Below are 23,753 nucleotides of genomic sequence, written 5' to 3'. Positions count from 1 at the left end.
TCATTATACACAAAAAAGAGCAACGAATTGTGTGTGATTTTGCTTTAATTCGTTGTTCATTGGCGACGATCAACTTGAATTGTAATCGCATGCCATGTTTGTAAGAGTATTATTTTTTTTTACAAGCAGCTTGGCTCATAACAATGGAAAAGACGATTCGTGATGCTTTCACGCATCGCTTTTGCTGCTGATGGCTATGCTGATGTTCGAGCTACTACTGCTGCTGCCACAGATGATGGCGATGAAGAAGCAAAGCAGTGAAGCGACCGTGGAGAAGTGTGTGTTTTTGCTGTTGGCCAGCAACAAGCAAAAGAATATATTGTACGATTACGCAAGTATGTGCGTGTGTGTGTGTGTGTTTTTCACTTGCCATTTTATTGATATTGCACGGAAATTTTCATTTTCTACTCATGCAAGCAGCATTCCCATTGACGCATTCACATTGACGCTCGCACATTTTTACACACTTGTCGCGCAGGCAAACATGATATTCAATTGAATTCGCATTTCTGCTCACATTACTCAGCAAAGAGTGCAAGCGCAAAAAAAACGAACGGAAAATGTCGCCAATAACAATAAATACACGACATGCTCGCTCGTCCATCTGCCGGATGGTCATCGAATTCCTATGCACACAAAGCGACAGCGACAGCATCAACGGCAACGCCAATGGACCGCAGCGTGTGCGAAAAGGAAAATTATTTGAGAAAAACAGCAATATTTCCTGTCGCTTGACGCAACACACCAACATACACACACGCAGCATACTCGCACTCGAAAATATTTATGTGCATGTGCGCCGGGAATTTTCCCTCGCATATTAAATTTTATGTGTATTTTTCACTTGTCGCCACCGAAATTGGCCACTTTACATTGTGAAGCGCTTGCAACGCCTGCTTACGTTGTAGTTGTTGTACTGCGTTCAAGTGCTGCATGCATACTTTGAAGCCAGGCGACAAGCAATTGTATGTTTGTATGTATGTGCAGGCACTCAGCTCACCTACTTAATGTTGACTGCTCGGATTACAGTGATGCTCAAATTTCTTAAACTGTTATCGCCCCTTTCGATCTGGCAGTGATTTTTTCGTGAACTCCTATTGCGTTTGCTGATTTTGCTGTTTTTTTTTTTCTTCTTTTTTTCTTGTGTTTGCAAAATATTTATTTCTGCGTCTTCCGCTGCCATTTGTTGACAATTCATTTTACGTTCAATTTTTTCTCTTGTGCTCACAAAGTGGGTGCTTAAATTTTATTAATTTTTATGCAATCATTTCAAATGTGCTGATGTGACAAGTAAAAGCATGCTTTTCCTGCAGTGGCCATTAGTATTTTTTATTTTATTCCATTCCGGCTCCATTGATGGGAAATAGGGCGGCAGATGTCGCCCTCATATGTACAAAAATATAGATTTTTATATATGTATATGTGTATGTATATACGCATAATATATACATACATATAAATATAGATATACATGTACTATTAAATTTGTTTTAAATCTAGAGGCCCAAAAAGTATTTGTATTCTAATATTAAAGGTATTCTCAATTTTATAGTATACATTTAGGAGTGTATCATGCAAAATACAGGCAATATTGGATTTGCTGTAGCATACATTTAGGCGAAAAGGTGTTTAGGACGACAAAACTTTATATGCCTGCTTTTAGAAACTACTTTTTTTGAGTTGGTTAACATGACATCTCAAATTCTACCGAGTTTTCCAATAGCTTTGATATGATACCACAACCTGGCGTATTTTGAGGCAGAATTTGGGCTGCAATCGTATAAAATTGTTCTCACTCAAGAACTGAAGTCCTTAGACCACCGTAAACGTCGTGAATTAGCTAATTTTGTCTCGGAACAAAATGAAAACGATAACGAGTTTTTTAAGAAAATCAACTTCTCTGATGTGGCTCATCTGAGTGGTGCGGTAAATAGGCAAAACTGACGATTTTGGTGAAAAGAAAACCCACAAAATATTCATGAACCACTTTTACATTCACCTAAATTGTGTTAGAATCTTCGGTCCGTAATTCTTTCTAAATGAAGCTGGTGACATTAGCAGTATAGATTGATGATAACCAACTTTTTATGGCCGGAATTGGAAGAAGTTGATCTTGACGACTACTGGTTTCAACAGAATGGGACTACGTGCCACACAGCATGCGCGACAACTGAATTTTTGCAAGAAAATTTTGGAGATTCGATTATTTTAAGAAATTTTGACATTGAATGTTCTACAAGAAGTTGTGATTTAACACCATTAGACTACTTCTTGTGGCCTTATTTGAAATCATTGGTGTTTAAGAGTAAACCAGACTTTCTTAGAACTTTAGTAGTCAATATTGAACGTGCTAAACGTGCTTGATTTAATCGAAAAAGTACTCGTATATTGGGTTCATCGAATTGGTTCAGGCAAACGAAACAGTAGAGGTCATTTGAATGACGTTATATACAGAACCTACACTTTTAGAATATTAAAAATAATTCCGTAAGACGCTTCTGTTCGGATAAGAATTATAGACGCTTCTCAGTATGTGAATGAAAACTTGGAACAGCAACAGAGAGTACGACCAGATTTTCGTATAAAAGGGCTGTCTGCACAGAAAGAATGCAAAAAGCGTTAAAAGTTCATAAGAGCGTGTAGAAATTAAGAAAAAATAATTGATTTGATCTCTTTTGGACAAATAAAGTACAAATTCGTTGGCAATAAATCGTCAAGAATCGAATATCTTTCAAGAAATGTTTGAAAAAATACCTCCAAACCTCCATATTTGACTTCCCCTAACCACATTTTGTGGTAATAGTTCACAAGCAAACTCAACGACAGCAATACTTTAAACATTGATGAGCTCAAGCTAACTTTAAAGCCGAAATCATGAATATACTGTCCAAACTGGACTCTGAAGGGTATGTAAAAAAAAATTTAAAATAAGAGGTAATTCTGCTGAGGCCAAGAAAGGTGGCTTGAATATTATTCAAAAAATTATTTAAAATTTTAGATGGTGCATGCTGTAAGAAATATTATTTTTGTTCCTCAAATAATTTTTTATTTAATTTTTGGTAAAAATTACTTGTTAACCGCCTTCTTCGACCTTTCTCCGATTTTAGTGGCACATTGTGTAGAACACTTACCTGAAAGTAAAAAAAAAGTTACATTTTTATTAGTAAAGTACATTTTAATAAAAAGAGAGATGCTTAGCAAATATATCTAATGTAATTTAAATATTTAAGAGGCCACAATGGGAGCATAAATCAGTTTCAAATATCATTGGTTGCAACATACATATGTATGTGAACCCAACACTTACAACTACAGTTCGCTTACATGCCCTATACTGATTTCCTCTCCGCCAGCGCTAATGAATTCAATAAATTTTCCACAGCTATCTGTGATTTGGTTGACATTTAATCTATCAATGTTGTGCCACGTTTGTCACGCGAACGACGGCAACTTGACAGCAACGGACATGCATTGGTATTAGTAAATACCAACAACATGCATAGCCACATAAGCTGCATAAGAGTGTTTACTTTAAAGAAAGCGTGAAGAAACTTGAGGGAAAGCTAAACACATGCCAACGAAGTGAGCAGAAGAAATGCGCATCTTGGTTGTTTAAATGATGCTGCTGCTGCTGCACCAACAAGATTTATTGACTTTGCTGGCTGGAAAAGCGAGGAAAAAGATAGAAAAACTTGGCAAAAGAAAGGGAGCTAAAAAAAACAAACCAACAATGGAGCGCACTGTTTGCACAAATAATTTACGAAATCATTTATTTACATGTGCTTAATTAAAAACTGTTAGGAGGGAGATGTAAAGTAGTTGGGTAAATGAGAATAAGTTTATGTTTACTTTGTGGGGGATTTTTAATGAAGGGTGGAAGTTGAAATGTGGAAAAAGTATTAAATAAATGCAAAATTTAAAAATTTTATTTTTTTTATAAATTCATAGAATTTTTTATTTTTCCCTACTGGTATTTGAAAATATTTATCACAAAAGATTTTCAAAAATTTTGAAAAACAAAATTTAATTTAAATAAATTTAGTATAATTAAAAAAAATAATTTTTTTTCAAAAATAATTTCTTTTTTCAAAATAATAATTATTTTTTTATAATTAAAAAAATTATTATTTCAAAATAAGCTTCTGATTATTTTATTTATATTTCTTTATTTCTTCAAATAAAAACCAAATAAAGTCATAAAAAATACATAATATATTTTTTTTATTTAAAGGATGGAAAAATATAAATATAAAAAAATAATAATTTTTTAAAATTTTTTTTTTTGTATAAATTATACATATCCAAAAAATTTTCAAAAATCTTAAAAAAAATTAAATTTAAGTAAGTTTATTATAATGGATAAAATAATGATTTTTTTATAAGTAAAAAAAAATTAATTTATTATAATTAAAAAAAATAGGAAATAGATAAAATATATATATTTTTTTTGGATTTTAAGGATGAAAAAAATTAAAAATATAAATTCAGAAAAAAACTTTTCCTTTTGACTGGCATTTATTTTATTTGTATTAAAGAATCTGTGGAATCATATCCAATACTGGCGCCTTACTTTTGTTTTTCCAAATCAAAGCTTAACCTAAGTTCTAAGGTTCATCTTAAGGGGCCAGTGCGGCAGCTGACAGCAGGTTTGGAGAATAAAACTCATCTGAAGTATGGGTTTTTTGCTTTTAAGCTTCCTTTGGAAATGTTTATGCTCCAAAACTAGCCATCGACAAAATATTCCCTTGCGTTCCGTACTATTTTTTATATCCATATACATATGCTATGCCACCACACTATATCACTTTGGCTAGAGCACTTACTTTTCCACTTTAAATCTAATTTTTTTCGCGCAGCTCCCACTCCGCAGCTAAATAACAAAATTATTTCATCATTCAACAGACTAAGCAGACAGCCGAACTGTTTACGATCAGCACAGCTGAAGTGGCTAAAAAGGGTACGAGAAAAGCAACAGGGCAAGGCTATCAATCGCAAAAGCGTATATACATACATACTTATATGAACAGTCCACAAAAAAGGAAAGCAAAAATGGCAAAAAAGGAAACCAAAAACGGTAAAATGGAAAGCAGCGCATATACACAAACACAAAAATTGCAAAGACGACACAAAAAAATGATGGCCACATTAACGAGAGCAATGTAGTCATAATTTTTTCAGCAAACCATGAAGCATGATATACCGACTGACATGCATACATACATATGTATATATGGAGCCACATCATTATACGTGACAGTCAGAGTAAGAAATTGCAGCTTTTTAAATGCAATACACTTCCAGCGCATCCACCGACGCGACTTTTTCGAGTGCGACAACTTGATGACTACAAATAAAGAGAGACGACGTCCGACAACGTCTAAGAAGTTCTGAAGATGAATCGCACACTACGCTCGTGAGCAGCGCGCTGTAGTTGGCACCGTTTAGCGGTGGGTGTGGGGGTGGGTAGTCAAGTTGAATGTTGCATGCATTTCACTTGGCGCGTAAATTGATGTGTATTTTTTTGTTGCTGCGCCGACAATCGTAAAACATACTACACACAGCAACAAACACCTAAATATGGGCGCATGTCTCCAACGGTGCAGTATTTGACTCGTGAACTTTGCTTAAATGCAGAAACTCTTAATGAACGGCTGGATCTTTGCCGGGTTGACTGCGTGCGTGTGTGTGCGTGTGTGTGCGTGTTGTGTGCCTGAGTCAGCAACTTTTGGCCGTTTGGCAAATGCTGAGTCAGCGCATTTCGCTGTCTGGGAAGTATAAACTTTAAATTAACAGAGTTTTCCGCTCGTTGATGGGTGGGTTAATAAAATTCGTCTAAGAGACTAGTGGTAACACGTAAACCTCGGCTGGATATAGCGAAATCGAATGAGTTTTTATTGCAGGTGTAATATTAAGTGTAATGTAAAGTGTCCAAAGCTTTCTTCCCGAGCCGTTGGGTTGGGCTTTAATTGTATAGCTTTCAGTACCAGATCACGAAGCGTTATAAAGTGCAGAAATGATGTGCTGAGATATAAAATCAATAGCTCTTTGTTGTTATTGTAGATCCAAAAATATTCTCGAAATAATTTGCCGAATACTACCGTATTGATAACTCTTAAACAGGTATAAACCCGGTATTGTTACGGTTAGTATAACGGTAGTCGCAGGTTTTTTTTTTTAATGGGTCGATCTGAGGAAATTAATAATATTGTGAAATAATTTGCTGAATACTGTCGTATTGACAGTTCTTATACAGATATATATCCGGTATTGTGACGGTTAGTATAACCAATAGTAGCGGGATCAGCTAATAAATGAGTCGATCTGAAGAATTCAAAAAGAACTTTGTGACTAAATTTTTATTTCTGAATACAGGTGAATAATTCAGCGCTGAAGCCTTTATTTTATATCTAAAAATCATCTTATAGATCTGGTAAAAAGTGTCCATAGGATTGCTATACTTTGCTTGCGAATGGATATTTAACTTTGCAAAAGACCACACTATCGAGCTATCCCTTTGATGATTTCTAACTTAAGTTAGAGTAGAAAGTGATTTAGATTAATTAAGTCGAAGGAGGAGAAGTCAAGTTATGTGAGTTAGTTGCGAAGTAAGAACTAAATTTGTAAGTGGTAGATCGCTTGGTATCAGGCAAGAAAGTGCTTAGATAATAACGTATTTTAATGATCAAGATTTAGGATTATCTTTTCTTATCTTGCGATTGGGATCAGGCAGCTTCGACAAACATTGACTGTTCATGAGAAGTCAAGAATGGGAATTGGAAGTCATGGTTACAATGAAAATTGTTCCAATAAGTATAGGTCTCTTAGTTTAATGACGGAAACTGGTTAGAAGCTAACTTTTGATGCTTAATGTGGGATCCCGATTTTTCCTTCGTATCAGGCCAGAAAGTGCTTATGCTAAAGATGCCTGTGCTAAAGATTTGGGATCACTTTTTCGTATCTTATTTTATGGATCGGCATATGTATTTGACAAGCATTGTTCGAGAGATGTCAAAACTGACAATTGGAAGTGAAATTTACATTGAAAATTTTTGTAAAAAAATAGTAGGTTTCTTAGTTAGATGACAGAAATTGTTTATAGCATAATTTTTAATGCTTAAACGGAGATCTGGATATCACATATTCGTATATTATACTCTGGATCTGAAAAGCTTTCAAAGTTATCGATTGTTCGAGAGTTGTGAATACGATACTCATATTTGTGGTCGCTCGAAGAGTATTGGAATCGCTTAGTAATGATATATAATAATAATAATACTCAACGATTACCCTCCTCCCGCCCAACCGACGCGAGGGGCGCATTCCGCGATCGAGAGGAATTAGCCAAGTCATAAAAGGCAAGAGAGTTTTAAGCGTTGCGATCTTAAACAGAAATTAAAATTTCAACAGCCAAAATTATGTAAGTATATAAAGAGAAATAAATGCTCTAGGCTTAGTAACTTTTATAGATTTCTTCAATGGTCCACTCGAGCGAAGTTTGAAAAATAAAAGTTACTTTTCCAAAGCCGCAATTTTTCTTATTAATCGATATATATTTTAAGGTCCAATGAAGAATAATATTCCAAAAACTAAAATTTCCAAAATTTACAGTTAAATAGCTTTTCAGCTAAATAACTTATTTGCTTAATTTTTTTAAGTTTTTTTTGCACTTTCTGAGCACTTCTCATTCACAACCTCACATCACTTGAGTTTCGCTGAAATTATTATGCTTTCATAGCCACTTGAGTTCACCGCTTAACCGACGCATATAATCTGCTGTCAACTTCTAAATGCAGTTCAATTTAAAAATGTCATTGTCTCGACGACTGTTGGCTGTATGTTCCAATGATTTACATGATTTACTTTTCATTCTTAATTTAATTTTTACATGCTGCGCTGCAGCAGCCAATTTACTTTCAATGTCAAAAAGTAAGAAGAAAAAACAAAAAAAAACAAATGAAGTGCTGCTGCTGCAGCTAAAAGATCTTGTTGATCAAACCCTGAAAACGTAAGAGACTGCGACACAGCATGACGCTTAAGCAAGGAGCAGGCAAGTCAAGTGGAGTGGAGTGAGCTGAAGTGGAGTTGAGTGAATCAGCGGGGCTGCTGTTGCTGCTGCTGCGGCACTTTGACAGTTGCTGGTTGACAAAATGCGCCACACACCAACAAAACTAAGCGCATAATAACATGTATATATGTATATATGCAGTGCTTGTAAGCTTGTGTGTCAGTGGCACGCCCTCGAGTGCATTTTTAGATGAGAACTCTCTAAAATAGCGAGTTGACGCCATGAAAAATTAATAGTGGCAGCAGCAGCAACAGAAGAGTAAAGGACACAAATAAATTGTTGGTATGAATTTATGTTGCGCTACATATGCATATACGAAAATATATGTATATATGTATGTATGTATGTAATATTTTTGTTGTTTGTGGCACTTCCGATGCGCGCTGCACATTTCATATGACATTTGGAAATAAGCAGCTCAGCGAAAGCACAAACACACAAACACGTAAATACGTATAAATTGCAGGCGTCTGGCGTTGGACAGTGAGAAGCTGCCAGAGTGACGGCATTTTAAAGTAGTTTCCACACACACATACATCCGCAGGCAGTCAGCTTGTAATATACACCCAACTAGAGCGCACTGTACTTGACACTTGCTGCAAGCGCTATTTAAACGCTCTGCTAGCCACCCAACAGCAGCACCACAGCACTTCGTGTGTGCGAGGGTGTTGCGGGGTCTTTACGCTGGCGTTTGCTCGCTTCTGCTCGAGCGCATTCACACGGCAATTAAGGCAATCACTGTTGACAAACTAAGAATTTGGTAAAATTATCTTTATGCGCACACATACAAACATACTTAACTGTGCATGCGCGCACATAATATATATACATACATGTATGCATATGTGTGTATGTTTCAAGCAAATTTATGGGCGGAAAGCAGCGCAGCGTGGCTCACACAAATGTTCATTACTATTTTATGGCTAGTTGCTTATGCAAATTAATAGTTTGTTTTCTTTTCGAGTCACCACGGGCAACTGCCTCGTTTTCTTTATTATCTTTTTCTTAAATACAATATTTTGCTTAAGCCTAGATACAAATATTAATCTTACATTCTAGGAAGTATATCTACAATCCACTTGAGATAGGACATATGTAGGACATATGTTTCAAGTGGAAAGATTCATCTTACAATTATATATTTATATTTTTGGACCACCTAAGGCGGACAGTATTAGCAAAGTACATATAATGTTTAAATACGGACCATATGGGTCATAAGTGTCATGTTACATATTTATGACAGATAAAGAATATGTTCATGTAATATGAACTGGTGGTATTAACTCCCCCACCTCTAAATTGAAGCGTCCCGATTCAAAGGGATATAGTACGTGAGGCTATTGACTATTTTATCAATTTAAACAGTTCCATTTTAAAATCTTAATTTATATGTACAATTTATTTAAATTTGACTCCTAGATACATTTTATATTATCTTTGACTTATAATTATTTTTTTGATTGAAGTCTTTTTAAATGTGACAACTTTTAGACAAAAATTTCTTTTTCTTGCATATTAATTTAAGATTTGATATTATCTTTATGTATTATTCTGTTTCTGTTTTGTATTTTAATTGTATTTCCTAAATCTTCTAATACTACTTGTCTTTTGTACTTGGGGTTCAATTTATTTCTTTCCCCATAAATTTTTTCATAAATAATATCTCCTTTTTTATAGCTTTTCTGAAGCCTTTTCTTGTTATGATGCTCTAGCATTTTCTCTTGAGCATTTTGTAACACATTTTTCATATTTTCGTGAGGCTCTTTATTAAATAAAATGTTGCAAGGTTGTTTACCTATTACAGAATGAATTGTTTTATTATACTGTTGAACTGCTCTCATAATTGATTCAAAATTACTAATTAAGCTGTGTTCTTGCTTTAAACATCTGGAGATTTCAATCAGTGTTGAATGAACTCTTTCTATTTGGCCATTACTTGTGCTGTGGCGTGGTGTACAATAATAAATTTGCACATTAATCCTTTCCATTAAAGACTTGAACTGTATCGTACTTAAGCCTGGTTCATTATCAATAACTATACTTTTAACATTTGGAAATGTTTGTAACAGTTCCAAAACTTTTTCTTCTAAATTTGATTTGTCTTCTATATATTTTACGATTAGAAATTTGGAATATGAATCTATACATGTAAGAAATTTAAGCTTTTGTGCGAAAAAAATATCTATATGGAGTTGTTCTCCCTCTTTGTTTGGTATTGGTGCTTCTCCTATTGGAATTAGTTTCGGATGTCTTTCATATTTATTACTATTACATATGCTACAATTTTTTGCGTACTGTTTAAATTGTTTTATCATTAAAGGCCAATAATATTGCTGCCTAATTTGTGCCAAATTTTCCCTATAATTTCTATGTGCTCTATTATGTGTTTGCTCGATTATCGATCCTTGATCTTCTTTATTGCATATATCATTAGGGAATAGTTTAGTATATAGAAATTTTATCGTGGGAAATGTCTCCTTCAAAATGTTTTTTACTGCATATAGCACTTCAGGTGTGCAAAATATTCCTGTAACTACTTTTGGATTCATATATTCTTTTAAAATACCAATTATATTTTCTGGTCTGTCATATTCAATTAAAAAACGTTTTTTATTAAAAGAAGAAATAGTCTCTAAGACAGTAATTCTTGCTCCATTATCGATTACTATCTGCTGCTTAAAATGATTCAAAGGTTTTTTTGTTTCATGAATTTGGTACTCATCGCTACTTTCTGCGGAATGTTGGGTTTCTATTAGTGATTCACTTGAGTCACTCGACTCACATGAACTAGTTAAATTATTTAATACTTGTCTTGATAATGCGTCAGCAACTACATTTGTTGTTCCCGGTTTATAAATAATTTTTGGAGAAAACTCTTCAATAAAAGCTCGCCATCTTTTCATTTTAACATTTGGATTTTTTTCGGACATTGCAAATGCTAATGGTTGATGATCCGTATGAATTTCTAAATTTTTTACTGCATAAAGATAATGGCGTAATGTCTTTAATGCCCAAACTATGGCGAATAATTCTTTTTCGTTTGTTGCGTAATTTTGTTCGGTGGTATTTAATGTCTTTGAAATAAATGTTATTGGTCTTCCTTCTTGGGATAAGACTGCACCTACAGCAACATTAGATGCGTCAGTAGTTAAAATTAATTTTTTCTCAAAGTTTGGTTGAGCTAATTCAACTTGTTCTTGTAACGCTTTTTTTAAGGTTTCACAAGCAACAATTCCTTCTTGATCAAGATTAATAATTGTTTTTTTGGACATATACTGCGATATTTTACCATTTTCTCCCTTTAAGTGTTTTGTTAGTGGTTTAGCTATTGTTGCATAATTTCCTATAAATTTTCTATAGTATCCCGTTAATCCTAAAAATCCTCTAAGTTGTCGTAACGTCTTGGGATATGGGTAATTTTTTATTGTCTCTACTTTTTTGGGATCAGTTTTTATAACTTTATGGGATACAACGTATCCTAAAAATTCCACCTCGGTTTCTATAAATTTAGATTTTTCTATAGATATTTTCATATGGGCTTCTTCGAGGGTTTGTACTATATATTTCAAATGAGATATATGTTCCTTTAGAGTTTTTGAATATACTATTATGTCGTCAACATATACGTGACAAAATTTTCCTATAAATTCATGTAAAATATTATTCATTGCTCTCTGAAATATACTTGGAGCATTTTTAAGTCCAAATGGCATTCTAAGGTATTCATATTTTCCGTTATTTACAGAAAATGCTGTTTTTTCTATATCGTTTTCTTCCATCAATATCTGATGGAATCCAGACTCTAAATCTATTGTGGAAAAGTATTTTGATTCTCCCAAATTAAAAAGTATCACCTCGGGATTAGGCATTGGGTACCTGTCGGTTATTGTTTTTTCATTAATTTTTTTAAAGTCGATGACCAGTCTTAATTTCGGACTACCATCTTCATTTATTCCTTTTTTTGGAACGACCCAAACGGGAGAATTATACGGGCTTTTACTATGTCGTATAATCCCTTTTACGAGTAAACTTTCGATTTCCTTATTAACAAAATTATTTGCAGATATAGAATAAGGATATTGTTTGGACCATATAGGCTTGTCATCCTCAGTTCTAATTTCTGCTTTAATATCTGTTCTAAAAGGTAAATCCATGTTCACGTTTTGATGAGCTTTATTTATTATTTTAATAACATCCTCTCTTAGCAATGGAATGTTGATATCTTTCCTTTCATTGTTATTATAGTTATACGTATCAGCAACTTCGTTAGAAATTTCAACATTATTTATTTTCAAAATGTTGCGAGCATTTGCTTCATTAATTTTTCTATCCTTAGTATCATTTTTGCTAATATTATTATTGACGGGTGCCTCAGGACTTTTTTGTCCCAAGGGGTTTAGTATAATTAAATCATTGAGAAAATTTATTTTCTCTGTTTTATTATTCCTATAAATCAATTTTCTATTCGGAATATCAATTGTCGCTCCGATTTTATTTAGGAAATTAATTCCAATTAAAAGATCGCTCTCTAAATTGTTAATTTCATAAAAACGTTCCTGTATACCAAACAGATTGATATTATGAAAATATTTTATTATGGTCGAACCATGAATGGTTCTAACCTTCTTCTTAATTACTAAAATGTTTTTATTATTATAAATTCCGGCCCGTATATATGAGCTGGTTGCTCCCGTATCTATGAGAATTCTAAAGATTTGCCCAGTTTTTGTATCGGTTTTAATAACATACGGCAAATCGGAATTTACCCTTAAAAAATGGTTCTCACCAATATTATTAATTCGTTGAATTTTTGGTTGAGGTTGTGCGCTTATTTGTGCACTTTCAATTGACCTTTTTGGTATGTTTGTTGGCTGATAATTGGTCTGCCAATTACACCTGTTACTCCTAACATGTGGTTGGTTTCTTTGCACATGACTGGGTTTATTTATTAATTGGATTGATTGATCCACTTTCATAGGTTCTGGGTGATTGGAATACATTTGGTATGAATTATTATTCATTTGGGGGTACCTTAAGATATTCTGAAAATTCGAATATCTTCGGTTAGCTTGAGGCTTGTTTCGTGAACCAATTTCATGATTGTTTTTAGAAAATTGCAAAGCAAATTGCGATCGTATTTGATTTGAATGAAGTTCTTGTGCTTTAGCAAGAGCATTTGGCAAATCGGTAGGTGTTAATGCAAATAATATTTGGTTTAGAGGGTAATTTAAACCAGTTATAAAAGTTCTTAACGCGGTTTCTCGATTCTTGATATTTAATTGTTTTGTAATATCTGAATTGGTGCCGTGCGTCATTATAGTTTTATTTATTAGTAATGTCAATTTCTGATTGACTTCATTATAATAATCAATTAAGGATGTCGATCCTTGTCTCATAACGCTCATCTCTTGATCAATTACGTGAATTGGTCGTCTGTCGGCGTAAGCAAAATCTAATCTTGCAAATATTGCTTCTAAATTCAAAACTGTGCCATGATTAGTTAACATATCATTGGCATTACCTACAATCTTATTTCGGAGGATAGTTAGTGCTCCAAAATACCTTCTGCTACCTTCAATATATAGGCTCATCGAATTTTTTGCAGCTTCTCTCCAGCTGACATAAGATTTACCGGAAAATTCTGGCAAAGACTTTATTATGTCTAAATTTTCGTCACATGTTATGGAATCATTAATTCCTTGGGTTTCATACTCAATTACGTGTGACGCATCTGTTAGAATTTTAATTCTATTACTCAACTGAGCTATCTCAGTTCTAAAGTTTGCGGTTTGTGTAGCTATTAATCTAGCTATATCGTCTACAGTAAGAGTATTCACTGCCATTTTGAAAAATTATAAAATTATCTTGATCTCTTAAAAATTCTTTATTCCTATCGCCTCTTTTTTATAATTGTTATTTTTTGGGTTTGCCCTTTTTTATATACTATATGTATTTGTGAGTTTCATGAAGCAAATTAATACTCACAATAAACAATTTGTATACTTAATTTAATTAATAAATACATATGTATAAGCCTTACTTACAACTAATTTTATGTTGCTGCTTCTACTGCTGCTGTTGTTACTGTTGCTATTGCTGCTGTTGCTGCTGTTACTACTGTTGCGCTATTGTTGACTTTGCTGCTGCTGTTGCTTTTTAAGTTGAATTTTGGCGGTTGGTTGTGCAATGGTCGTCGTTGGCGGCCGTGTGCGAGGTTTAAATGAAATCAGTTTTTTGGTGAAATTTCTGATTTACAGAATTTTTTTTATTTATTTGTTTTTATGTGGATAGTTTATAGATCCACGCACTTTCTTCTATTTGTTTGAAATTTTCAAAAATTTTCACTTTTTTTGGTTTTTCAATTCACATTTTAAAATCACTTTATTTGTGAAACTGTTGTAGTTTGTAGTGTGGATCACACTTTCTTTTATTTTATTTTTTGAAATTTTCACAAATGTTCACTTTGAGTTTTTTTTCAATCCAATCTTTGAAATCACTTTATATGTGTTGTTATAGTTTCTTGTTTTAAAATTTTTATGTTTTTTTTTTGTAACGCGTACGTTTGCTTGTTGTTTGCTCGTAATCCGTTTAGACGTGGCGCGTTCGATTGGCAATTGGTGGCACAAACACACACTCGAAATTCTCTCAGTCTCTTTTTGGACTTAGCGTTTTTTCAAAATTTGTTTGTTTTTACTTTTCTCCTCAATTGAGGATACTTGATTGTTTTTCAAACGGTAACACGGGGATTTTTTGTCCCCTTAAATGGTTACCGCCGAATATTATTGTTACATTTTGGTCCAACAGGAGTTTTACGATACTCCTGGCAGGATCGCCAATTAATAGTTTGTTTTCTTTTCGAGTCACCACGGGCAACTGCCTCGTTTTCTTTATTATCTTTTTCTTAAATACAATATTTTGCTTAAGCCTAGATACAAATATTAATCTTACATTCTAGGAAGTATATCTACAATCCACTTGAGATAGGACATATGTAGGACATATGTTTCAAGTGGAAAGATTCATCTTACAATTATATATTTATATTTTTGGACCACCTAAGGCGGACAGTATTAGCAAAGTACATATAATGTTTAAATACGGACCATATGGGTCATAAGTGTCATGTTACATATTTATGACAGATAAAGAATATGTTCATGTAATATGAACTGGTGGTATTAACTTGCATGTGTTTGTGCATACATATGTATGCTTTCAGTTTGTTGTCATTGTTGTGTTTTGGGGCACTTAGCAATGCATAAGCACATAAATACATAGTTTTTGTTGTCGACAATTTGGGTTAATGAAATGACTAGTTGTTAGCACAGCAAATGAGCCACGCCAGCCAAAGCAATTAAAAGAAATTTATTATTCTCGAAATTTTTATATATGTATTTATGTTTACAACACATGCTATTTATTAAATTTTAGGCACATTTGGGTGATGACACTTTCACCTGTTTTGTCTTGCTTGATTTAAAGTTAATTGATGGCACATAATTTCTCCAGTTATTCAATTTAAGTGCTGAAATGTTTATGAGCAACATGTTGCGGAAGCAATAAAAATTTTTGTTATAAATATTTAAAAGAGGAAATATCATAAGCTAATGAGGTTGCACTCAATAATGGCAAAAAAATAAAAGAAAACTTATTTAAAACAATGAAAAAATGATTTTTAGTGCTTCGCAACATGTTGGAGAAATACTAAATTATTAAAAAGTGTTCCAAAAAAGTTAGAAAGAGTCTTGAGTATATAAAAAAATGCTTATTTTTTATGGTTTCAATGTATATAAATGCTTTTAAAAGTAAAAATGTTGGTGAAAATGTGTTGGGATGAGTCCAAGATTGTTGAGCAACATGTTGCAAACAAAATATACTGTACATATACTTGCATTTGAAATATTTTAACAGAATAAATGACAAAAAATAAAAAAAAAAATAATTTTGAACAATGAAAAAATTACTGTGATTTAACGCAACATGTTGCAGAAACACTAAATCGTAAAAAATATTCCAATAATGTATCTATGAGAACGACATGAATATATAGAAAAGCTTATTATTTATGCTTACGCTTAATTCCAAAGCTTCTAGAAGTATACAAATAATAGCAAACAAGCGTGTAGAGGAAGTTGAGCAGCATGTTGCAGACAAAATATAGTTTTTAATAAACTTGTTTGTGATTAATTTTAATAAAAATAAAAATTTAGGTAATGAAATGACAATCATTACTGACGAAAAACAAAAAAAAAAAATAAAAATAAAATTATTTGTAATAATGAAAAACTTATTATGTCAGTCGCAGCATGTTGCAAAAATCCTAAAACAATAAAAATTATACAAAAAAATTTTGAAAAAAGTGCTGAGTATTGATGTTAATACTTATTTTTATGGTTAGAGTTAACCTTAAGGCTTTAATAGATAAAAAATGTTAAAAATGGCAACGGAGTAACTTGAGCAACATGTTGCAGACAGAATGGAGTTTATGTGTATTACAAGAATAGTATAGTTGAAGTATTTTAATAGAAATTTAATCGCAAGACGTTCATTGTCATCTAAATAGTGTAAGAAAAAATTATTTAAACAATTAAAAATAATATAATATTTATAAAAATATATAAAAATAAAATATGAAAATAACATAACTTTTTGCAAAATGCTGAAAAAATAATAAATTTCAAATTCCTGAAACATACATACATATACAAAAAAACTTGCCCATACTCAACCCTAATATTTTCTAAAGCAAAAATGTTTATCAAAATATGTACATATGTATAAAACACATTGCGCAACATGTTGCAGAAAAAAGTTTTTTATATATACATATGTGGCTATTTAAAACAGCGAAATAATTTACAATGATTAATGTTGAAATATTATATTAAAAGAAGATTTACTCTAATTAACAAAAACATTAAAAAGACTATTTGACAGCGCAACATGTTGCAGCAATATTAAACGCTGAATAAATATGCCAGAAACTTATTCACTAGTGTAGGACATATAGAAAAAACTTACTATGCTTAATGTCAATCTTCATTTTCAAAAGTAACTAACTTAAGCAAACAAAGCACGAAATTAATTGTGCAACATGTTGCAGAACAATCTAAGACAGTTTATATTATATGTACTTGTATGCGGCTATTGAAAATAGAAAAATAATTAAGATTATGAAATGGGAGTTATTAATGTTGAAATATTCGAACCAATATTATTACAAACAATAAAAACACGAACATAATTATTGTGAATTTGCGCAACATGTCGTAAAAATATTAAAAGCTGCATAGAAATGCTTTAAAAAAAATATAAAAAATACTATATAATAAAAATGCTTATATCTGATAGTGAAAGTGTGTGTCAATATAGTTTGAAATAATTTCAGTACACTAAATTCAAAAAGAGTTGTGCAACATGTTGCTGAAGCATCTAATCACATTTTAGCTTATTGTTTGACAGTGAAAGTGAGTTCAATTTTAGTTAGAACTAAACAATTTCTATAGATAAAATTCAGACATACTTGTGCAACATGTTGCTGAAGTGGCTAATCATTTTTTAGCCTACTGTTTGCTGACTAAAAAAGTTCTTATTTTTTTAGAATTCTCAAAAGCTTATAAAGCCTTTACCATAAACCAAAAAATCTAAAAAAAAAATAGAATTCGTCTAATTAACGCATTTTAAACAACTTTTGAGAAAATATATTTTTTTACAGAAAATTATATAATATTTATTAAAGCTTCGTTATTAAAAATTTAACTAATAATTTAGTCATAAACCGCTTGTTACCAAATCAAATGATAAGTTTGCAAATTCGCAGATTTTAGTGCTTTGTGCTTTGCGCTTTTAGCAGAAGTTTGTTTATGTGTGCATATGTCAAAGTTTAACGCAAAAAAAAAATTAAAAAAAAAGAGTATAAAAAAATGGTATTAATGCAGTTCCATATGCAAACAGATATATATATAAATAATTAATCACCACACAAAGGCTTTATTCCATTTAAAAAAATTAGATATTTTATAATAATAATCATTTTTTAATGGGTCTGGATTAAATGGATTTCATTAATTTGAATTCATAGGCTAAATAGCGTTGAGCTCAATTTCACTAAGCTTTTCAGCACAACTCACTCAAATTTAAATGTTTTAAATAGCAGCTCTTGAGCGCTTTAGAAGTGCTTGAAAAGTGATAAAAATTTTAATAAAAAAACAGAGTAGACGATTCAGTTGTGTAAACAAATGTATGAGGAGTATTTATATTTATGTATACATATATGGTACTGAGAAGTAATGCGCTTACTTAAAAGCACTCATACACACACAAAAGAAGATTTAAGCATTAAATAATAGTAAATTGGTAAAAAAAATACTAAAAAAAGTAAAATTTAAAAAGAAAAAATTTAAATCAATAAAAAAAATTACTAAATCAAAACAAAAAAGTTAAAGTTCCACTAAATCAATTTGAAGCATTATTTGAAAAGCATTATAGTATTATGGTTATGCAGTACACTTTGTTTTTGTTATGATTGTATAATGTAAAACAGCATGACATTTTTAATCCTAAATTACGGCATTTTAATAACCATGAGTGTTGAATTTACATTTTTTGCACAGCTCAAAGGTGGCAAAAAGGTTAGGCCAGAGCACTACTTACACAATAAATCCAAATGGAAATGGTATACATATTACAAAAAACAAATTAAATATTATTATACACTTCAACAAGTTTTCCTTTTTTTACTTAAATAATTATTATTAATTTTTAGTTACCAGACACCTTTATTAGGTATCTACCGACTAAATTCATACTTTGGTGTTGCCAGACCCAATTGAAAACAATTTTTTAAAGATTTCGTATTTAACAAAAATTAAATATTTTTTGTGGAAAGTTATTTGACTACTTTGTATAAATTAATTAGAAGTGCAAGGAAAATTTGCGTGGTTGCCACCTAAATAATTTTGAATTTTATAAACTAATAAATTTGATATTTTACTTATTTAATTAATTTTTGGCGTTAAGGGTGTCAAATGGAAGTGCTTGCAGGGAATAACTAACAGCCCTATTCTCATGCCCTCACAAAAGTCACCAACCTCACTACAATGATGTTTCTCACTGTAGTGAGGGTTACCTTATTCTGGCGAAAATTCAAAAGCTCAAATGCTCACTATTCTCACAAATATCTGTGACGTGTGAAAGCAGGCATCATAATACAAAACATCTGTGTTTGTTTTGTTTTGCATATTTTGAATTTTTTAAAATATTGAGAATTGAGTGTTATTAGAATGGAGGAATTATTATTTGTATATGCGGCAATTGTTGAGGAGGAGGAATCGGGAGGTAGGAGAAAAATTTTAAAGGGTTTGCGAGACAAAAGCGATCCCTTTACTATGCAAGACACTGCATTTATTAACACATTTCGATTCCCAAAATCGCTATGTAAATTGCTGATAAGTGAATTGGAGCCGCATGATGTGCAGAAGTCAAATATTCCTTTTGATCTGCGTTTCCTGACGAGTTTATATTTTTACGGGCATGGCTCGTATCAAAAATGCGTTGGGAATAATTATATGCTCTCTATGAGCCAATCCTCAGTATCAAGAGCTCTGCACTTTATTTCAAAACTAATTGTTGATGTTAAGGGAAGTGAAATTTGTTTTCCTTCAAGCGCGCAGGATGTGTCAGATGCAAAGAAGGGGTAAGATAAATAAATAAAAATAAATATAAATAAATAAATAAATTTTTTCTTACAGATTTTACACGAAATTTGGGATCAAGGGGACAATCGGCGCAATCGATTGTACCCATATTGGGATTGTTTCACCCTCAACTACAGACGCCACTACTCCTCTCTCACTGTTTATGAACCGGAAAGGATTTTACAGCCTTAATGTAGAAGCAGTACGTAATGTTCTATATTATACAAACTATTTACCAATCTTTCTATTAATACATATGTATATATTTGCATTTTTGGCAGGTTTGTGATCATCGACTTCTGTTCACCGCTGTCAACGCGAGATATCCCGGGTCTTGCCATGATTCTGGTATTTGGACCACATCCCCAACACGTATGCACCTCACAAATACCTATAACACGCAAAGTGATTCGTGGTTGTTAGGCGACCAAGGATATCCATTGGAGCCATGGCTGTTAACGCCAGTCGCTGAACCTTCAAACGCAAGGGAAGTGCGTTACAATAAGTTGCACGCCAAAGCACGTAATACCATTGAGAGGGCCTTTGGTGTTTTGAAGTCACGATTCCGGTGCCTCTCAAAACACCGCATTCTTCATTACAGCCCTGAAAAAGCGTCTTTGATTATTTACGCGTGTACAATTCTTCACAACATATTACTGAAGCATGGTGTGGCTGCAGACCTTGGCTTCGAAGAAGTTTTAGAAGAATCACAAGACACCGAAATTGTTTTCGAAAACCCCAATTTTAGGGAGGGTGCTAGAGTAAGAGAACGTTACATTATGTCTTTATAATATACATATGTATGTATATATTTCCAGCGGCGTTATGTACTATAAATATATATATATAAATATATATACATATATGTAAGTTACTTACTGTCTCTGTACATTTTACTTCCTCTAAGAATGAATAAAAACACATCTACATATGTTTAAATAATTCATGTTATTTTATTTAATTTTTTTTTCATTTTTTACATTTTTATTTCATTTTTTACATTTCTATTTCATTTTTTACATTTCTATTTCATTTTTTACATTTTTATTTCATTTTTTACATTTTTATTTCATTTCTTACATTTCTATTTCATTTTTTACATTTTTATTTCATTTTTTACATTTTTATTATTATTTATCCAATTTTTGGGACAACTTAGCCATAACCTCTGACAGCGAGGTTAGTGCCTGTGTCATTTGAGTCAGCACCCCTGCCATCTGCGCATTTTGCTCTACAATTTGCCTTTGTAGAGCAATGGTTTCCTCCTCTCGCTTTTCTCTGTCCTCCATTTTTTTTAGCACTGTTCCAAGCATCTTCGCTGCAGTCAACTTTTCGGGAGGGATATAAGAAGGCGATGGCATAGAAGAAGATAATATGGGAGGAGATAAGGAAGAAGATGGAGGTGATGGTGAAGAAGAAAAATGAGGTGATGGCGAGGAAGAAAAATTGATTGATAAAGCAGGAAAAGCTGGAGCAGGCGATGTGACTGCTAGTGAAGATGCTGGAACAGGCGATGCGACTGTTGGTGTTGGCGCTAAAGCAGGCGATGCGACTGTTTGTGTTGGCGCTAAAGCAGGCGATGCGACTGCTAGTGAGGGTGCTGGAGCAGGCGATGCGACTGTTTGTGTTGGCGAGGAAGCTGGAGCTTCAAGTGTATTTATATACAACGGCAAAACCTGTAAGTATAAAACGGACCAATTATTGCCTCATGTAATTAAAAAAAAATAAATAGTCCGACAAATATTAAATTAAAATATTACCTGATGACCCAAAGTCGCAACACCCGGCAATCCATCTACCGCTGCTGCCCCAAATGTTGTTATGGCTTGCTCCTCGAATGGAGTCATTCCACTTATCGGAGGGCCCCCACCAGTCGCTTGCGAATGTGCTTTCAGTTTGCGCGCTCGCGATCGCAACTGGTGTTTCCAATGCATTAATGACTATGGAAATATATGTATGTATTTTAATAATATGACACAAACACAAGCATTTATTAACTTACCTCCTTCCACTTGGCTGCCGACCGCGTTGGGCCTCTTAATGCATTTAAATTGTCTGCTAACTCCGACCAAAGCATTTGCAGCCCTTGAGGGTTGGTCGGAGTTAGCTTCCCGCGTTGCAACTCAGGATGCTGCTTGCAAAACATTATGTAATGCTGCAGCTGCTCCTGAGTTGTTCTCTCCGTTTTTGTGCGCCTAGGAATATATAAAATTATTGTATATATATATATATTTAAAATTTGCAAAATTACTTACATATTCTGATTATCCATTGTTGTGTCCATTTTTGTATGCTTATTTTTCTTAAAACAGCTGTTTGACAGCTAAAAGCTTTTTACCTCACGTGGTGACTTTTTTAAGCTTTTTTCTTATGAGGTTTGAGCTAGAATAGCCTCACAAATTATGCCTCACAAGAAATCTCTCAAATATTTCCTCTCAACTCAGTTGAGAGGTTTTTTCAGAATAGGGCTGTAAGGTTTCTATATTAGAGGGTTGCCAAGAGTTTTTAGATTTTATTTTAATATTTTTTATAAATATGAACTGAAAAAGATCTAGAAAAAATTTTAGCTGAACGTTTTGAGAGATTTTCCATCTACATGAAATTTCTATGATAATAAGTAATTAGTACATTAACAGCAAACAAATAGTTTTTAAAAAGACGAATATTGGATATAAGCATTTTGTGAATTGATCTCTGTAAATTCATTCGAAGTGAAGCTTTTTTTATTCAGTCGAAATATTGAACAAACTAGTATTTATTGAAGATATAAAATTTATTTCTTGAAAGTAAAATAAAATTTATTAAGCCAATCCAGTAAGAAGGCCTAGTATTACATTAAAACGTGTTGATTCCAGGATCATAAATATATCTAATAAATAGGCTCTGCAGTTCGGAGAAGGGAAAAGTGCACCGCCTTTGCCTACGATTTGTAGACTCTTACACGAAGGAGATATGTACGATAGAGCACCAAGAAAGATTCCTTATATGAACAAGGCCAACTTGGCAAAACGGATGAAATTTTATGGAGATTATGTATTGAAACCAAATAATTTTTGGTCAAAAAGACGGACGAATCAATGATAAGGATGAAATATAGTTGTGGCCAAACGTATGTGTGGCGTAAAATAGGCGAAACAGTGATATTCAAGTGTGCAAAACCTCCACTTAAAGAAGACAGTAGGACCCTCTTGTATGGGACTGTATTTTTGCCGAGGAGGTAGGCAAAATAGTAGTAGTATGAAAGAAGTCATCATGAGTGAAGCCAGGCGATTAATTGGCGAGGATTTTATCCAGGTCTATACTGCCATTAATAAGGGCGAAATTTTAGTCGATACCTTGCAAATAGCAACGTGAAGTTGCTGGAATGGACCATACAAAGCTCCTACATTTTCCCAATATAAAATATATTGGAGTGTTTAGATTCCATGAACGGTAAAGATCGGAATCACTGCAACAGTGTAGGACCTTTTCGAAAACTATAAAAAATTTTATGATAAAGAGTTACTATGTATTCTCTTACGATTTATATAATATATTTTAAAAATTAAAAAAAATGCCTTTTTTAGTCTAGGAGTGCAATTTAATATAAATTAAATATATTTTGATTCTCTAAAAATTAAAAAAAAGTATTTTTCCTGGTAGGACGTGGCTTTCTAAGTTACTACATTTTAATAGATAATTCGTTTCGCCCTTTACACTATATACATTTTTGTTTTTCTTAAGATACTTTACACTGTTATTTTTAATTATCTTACGTTATATTTTTTTACAGTTGTGCTGTTTTTTCGTTAAAGTATACGCATTTGTATTAATATAGTTTTTTAGTTTTTTTTTTTCATTTTATAATTTTTATTATTATTATTTTTTTTTTTTTGTTTTGCTTAAATATTACACTAAACTGACTTTAGCGTTAGTTTTAATTTGCAATGCTAGTTTCATTTTGTATTTTTAAGGAATTATACAATTTTATTATAACTAATATTTTTTGG

General features: G+C 32.5%; 3 protein-coding genes across 8 annotated transcripts in view; 1 reads left to right on the top strand and 2 right to left on the bottom strand.

Annotated features, from left to right (window-relative positions):
• Window positions 1–23,753, bottom strand: part of LOC105223481 (Down syndrome cell adhesion molecule-like protein Dscam2) — a 290,706-nt gene that overhangs the window by 220,517 nt on the left and 46,436 nt on the right. The window lies entirely within an intron of this gene.
• Window positions 19,144–20,596, top strand: LOC125779022 (putative nuclease HARBI1). Its single transcript, XM_049459373.1, has 3 exons — window positions 19,144–19,763; window positions 19,819–19,966; window positions 20,046–20,596. The coding sequence occupies exons 1-3, from the start codon at window positions 19,351–19,353 to the stop codon at window positions 20,553–20,555; spliced, it is 1,071 nt and encodes a 356-aa protein (XP_049315330.1). The 5' UTR covers window positions 19,144–19,350; the 3' UTR covers window positions 20,556–20,596.
• Window positions 20,694–22,232, bottom strand: LOC125779026 (uncharacterized). Its single transcript, XM_049459385.1, has 4 exons — window positions 22,020–22,232; window positions 21,767–21,959; window positions 21,525–21,704; window positions 20,694–21,440 (listed from the first exon to the last, which is right to left on the bottom strand). Exons 1-4 carry the CDS (start codon window positions 22,046–22,048, stop codon window positions 20,895–20,897), a joined length of 948 nt encoding a protein of 315 aa, XP_049315342.1. The 5' UTR covers window positions 22,049–22,232; the 3' UTR covers window positions 20,694–20,894.

Source organism: Bactrocera dorsalis, chromosome 1 (genome assembly GCF_023373825.1).
Source record: "Bactrocera dorsalis isolate Fly_Bdor chromosome 1, ASM2337382v1, whole genome shotgun sequence".
In the NCBI taxonomy this organism is placed as follows: domain Eukaryota; kingdom Metazoa; phylum Arthropoda; class Insecta; order Diptera; family Tephritidae; genus Bactrocera; species Bactrocera dorsalis.
This window is presented reverse-complemented; position numbering and strand designations above follow the sequence as displayed.

Bases quoted from the DNA above. Each gene is read 5' to 3' on its own strand.
- LOC125779022 (XM_049459373.1), top strand. From the start codon at position 19,351: ATGGAGGAATTATTATTTGTATATGCGGCAATTGTTGAGGAGGAGGAA. The intron at 19,764-19,818 runs GTAAGATAAATA...TTTTTCTTACAG, and splicing joins GTGTCAGATGCAAAGAAGGG to ATTTTACACGAAATTTGGGA. The intron at 19,967-20,045 runs GTACGTAATGTT...CATTTTTGGCAG, and splicing joins ACAGCCTTAATGTAGAAGCA to GTTTGTGATCATCGACTTCT.
- LOC125779026 (XM_049459385.1), bottom strand. From the start codon at position 22,048: ATGGACACAACAATGGATAATCAGAATAT. The intron at 21,960-22,019 runs GTAAGTAATTTT...ATATATTCCTAG, and splicing joins ACAATGGATAATCAGAATAT to GCGCACAAAAACGGAGAGAA. The intron at 21,441-21,524 runs GTAATATTTTAA...TTATACTTACAG, and splicing joins TTGCGACTTTGGGTCATCAG to GTTTTGCCGTTGTATATAAA.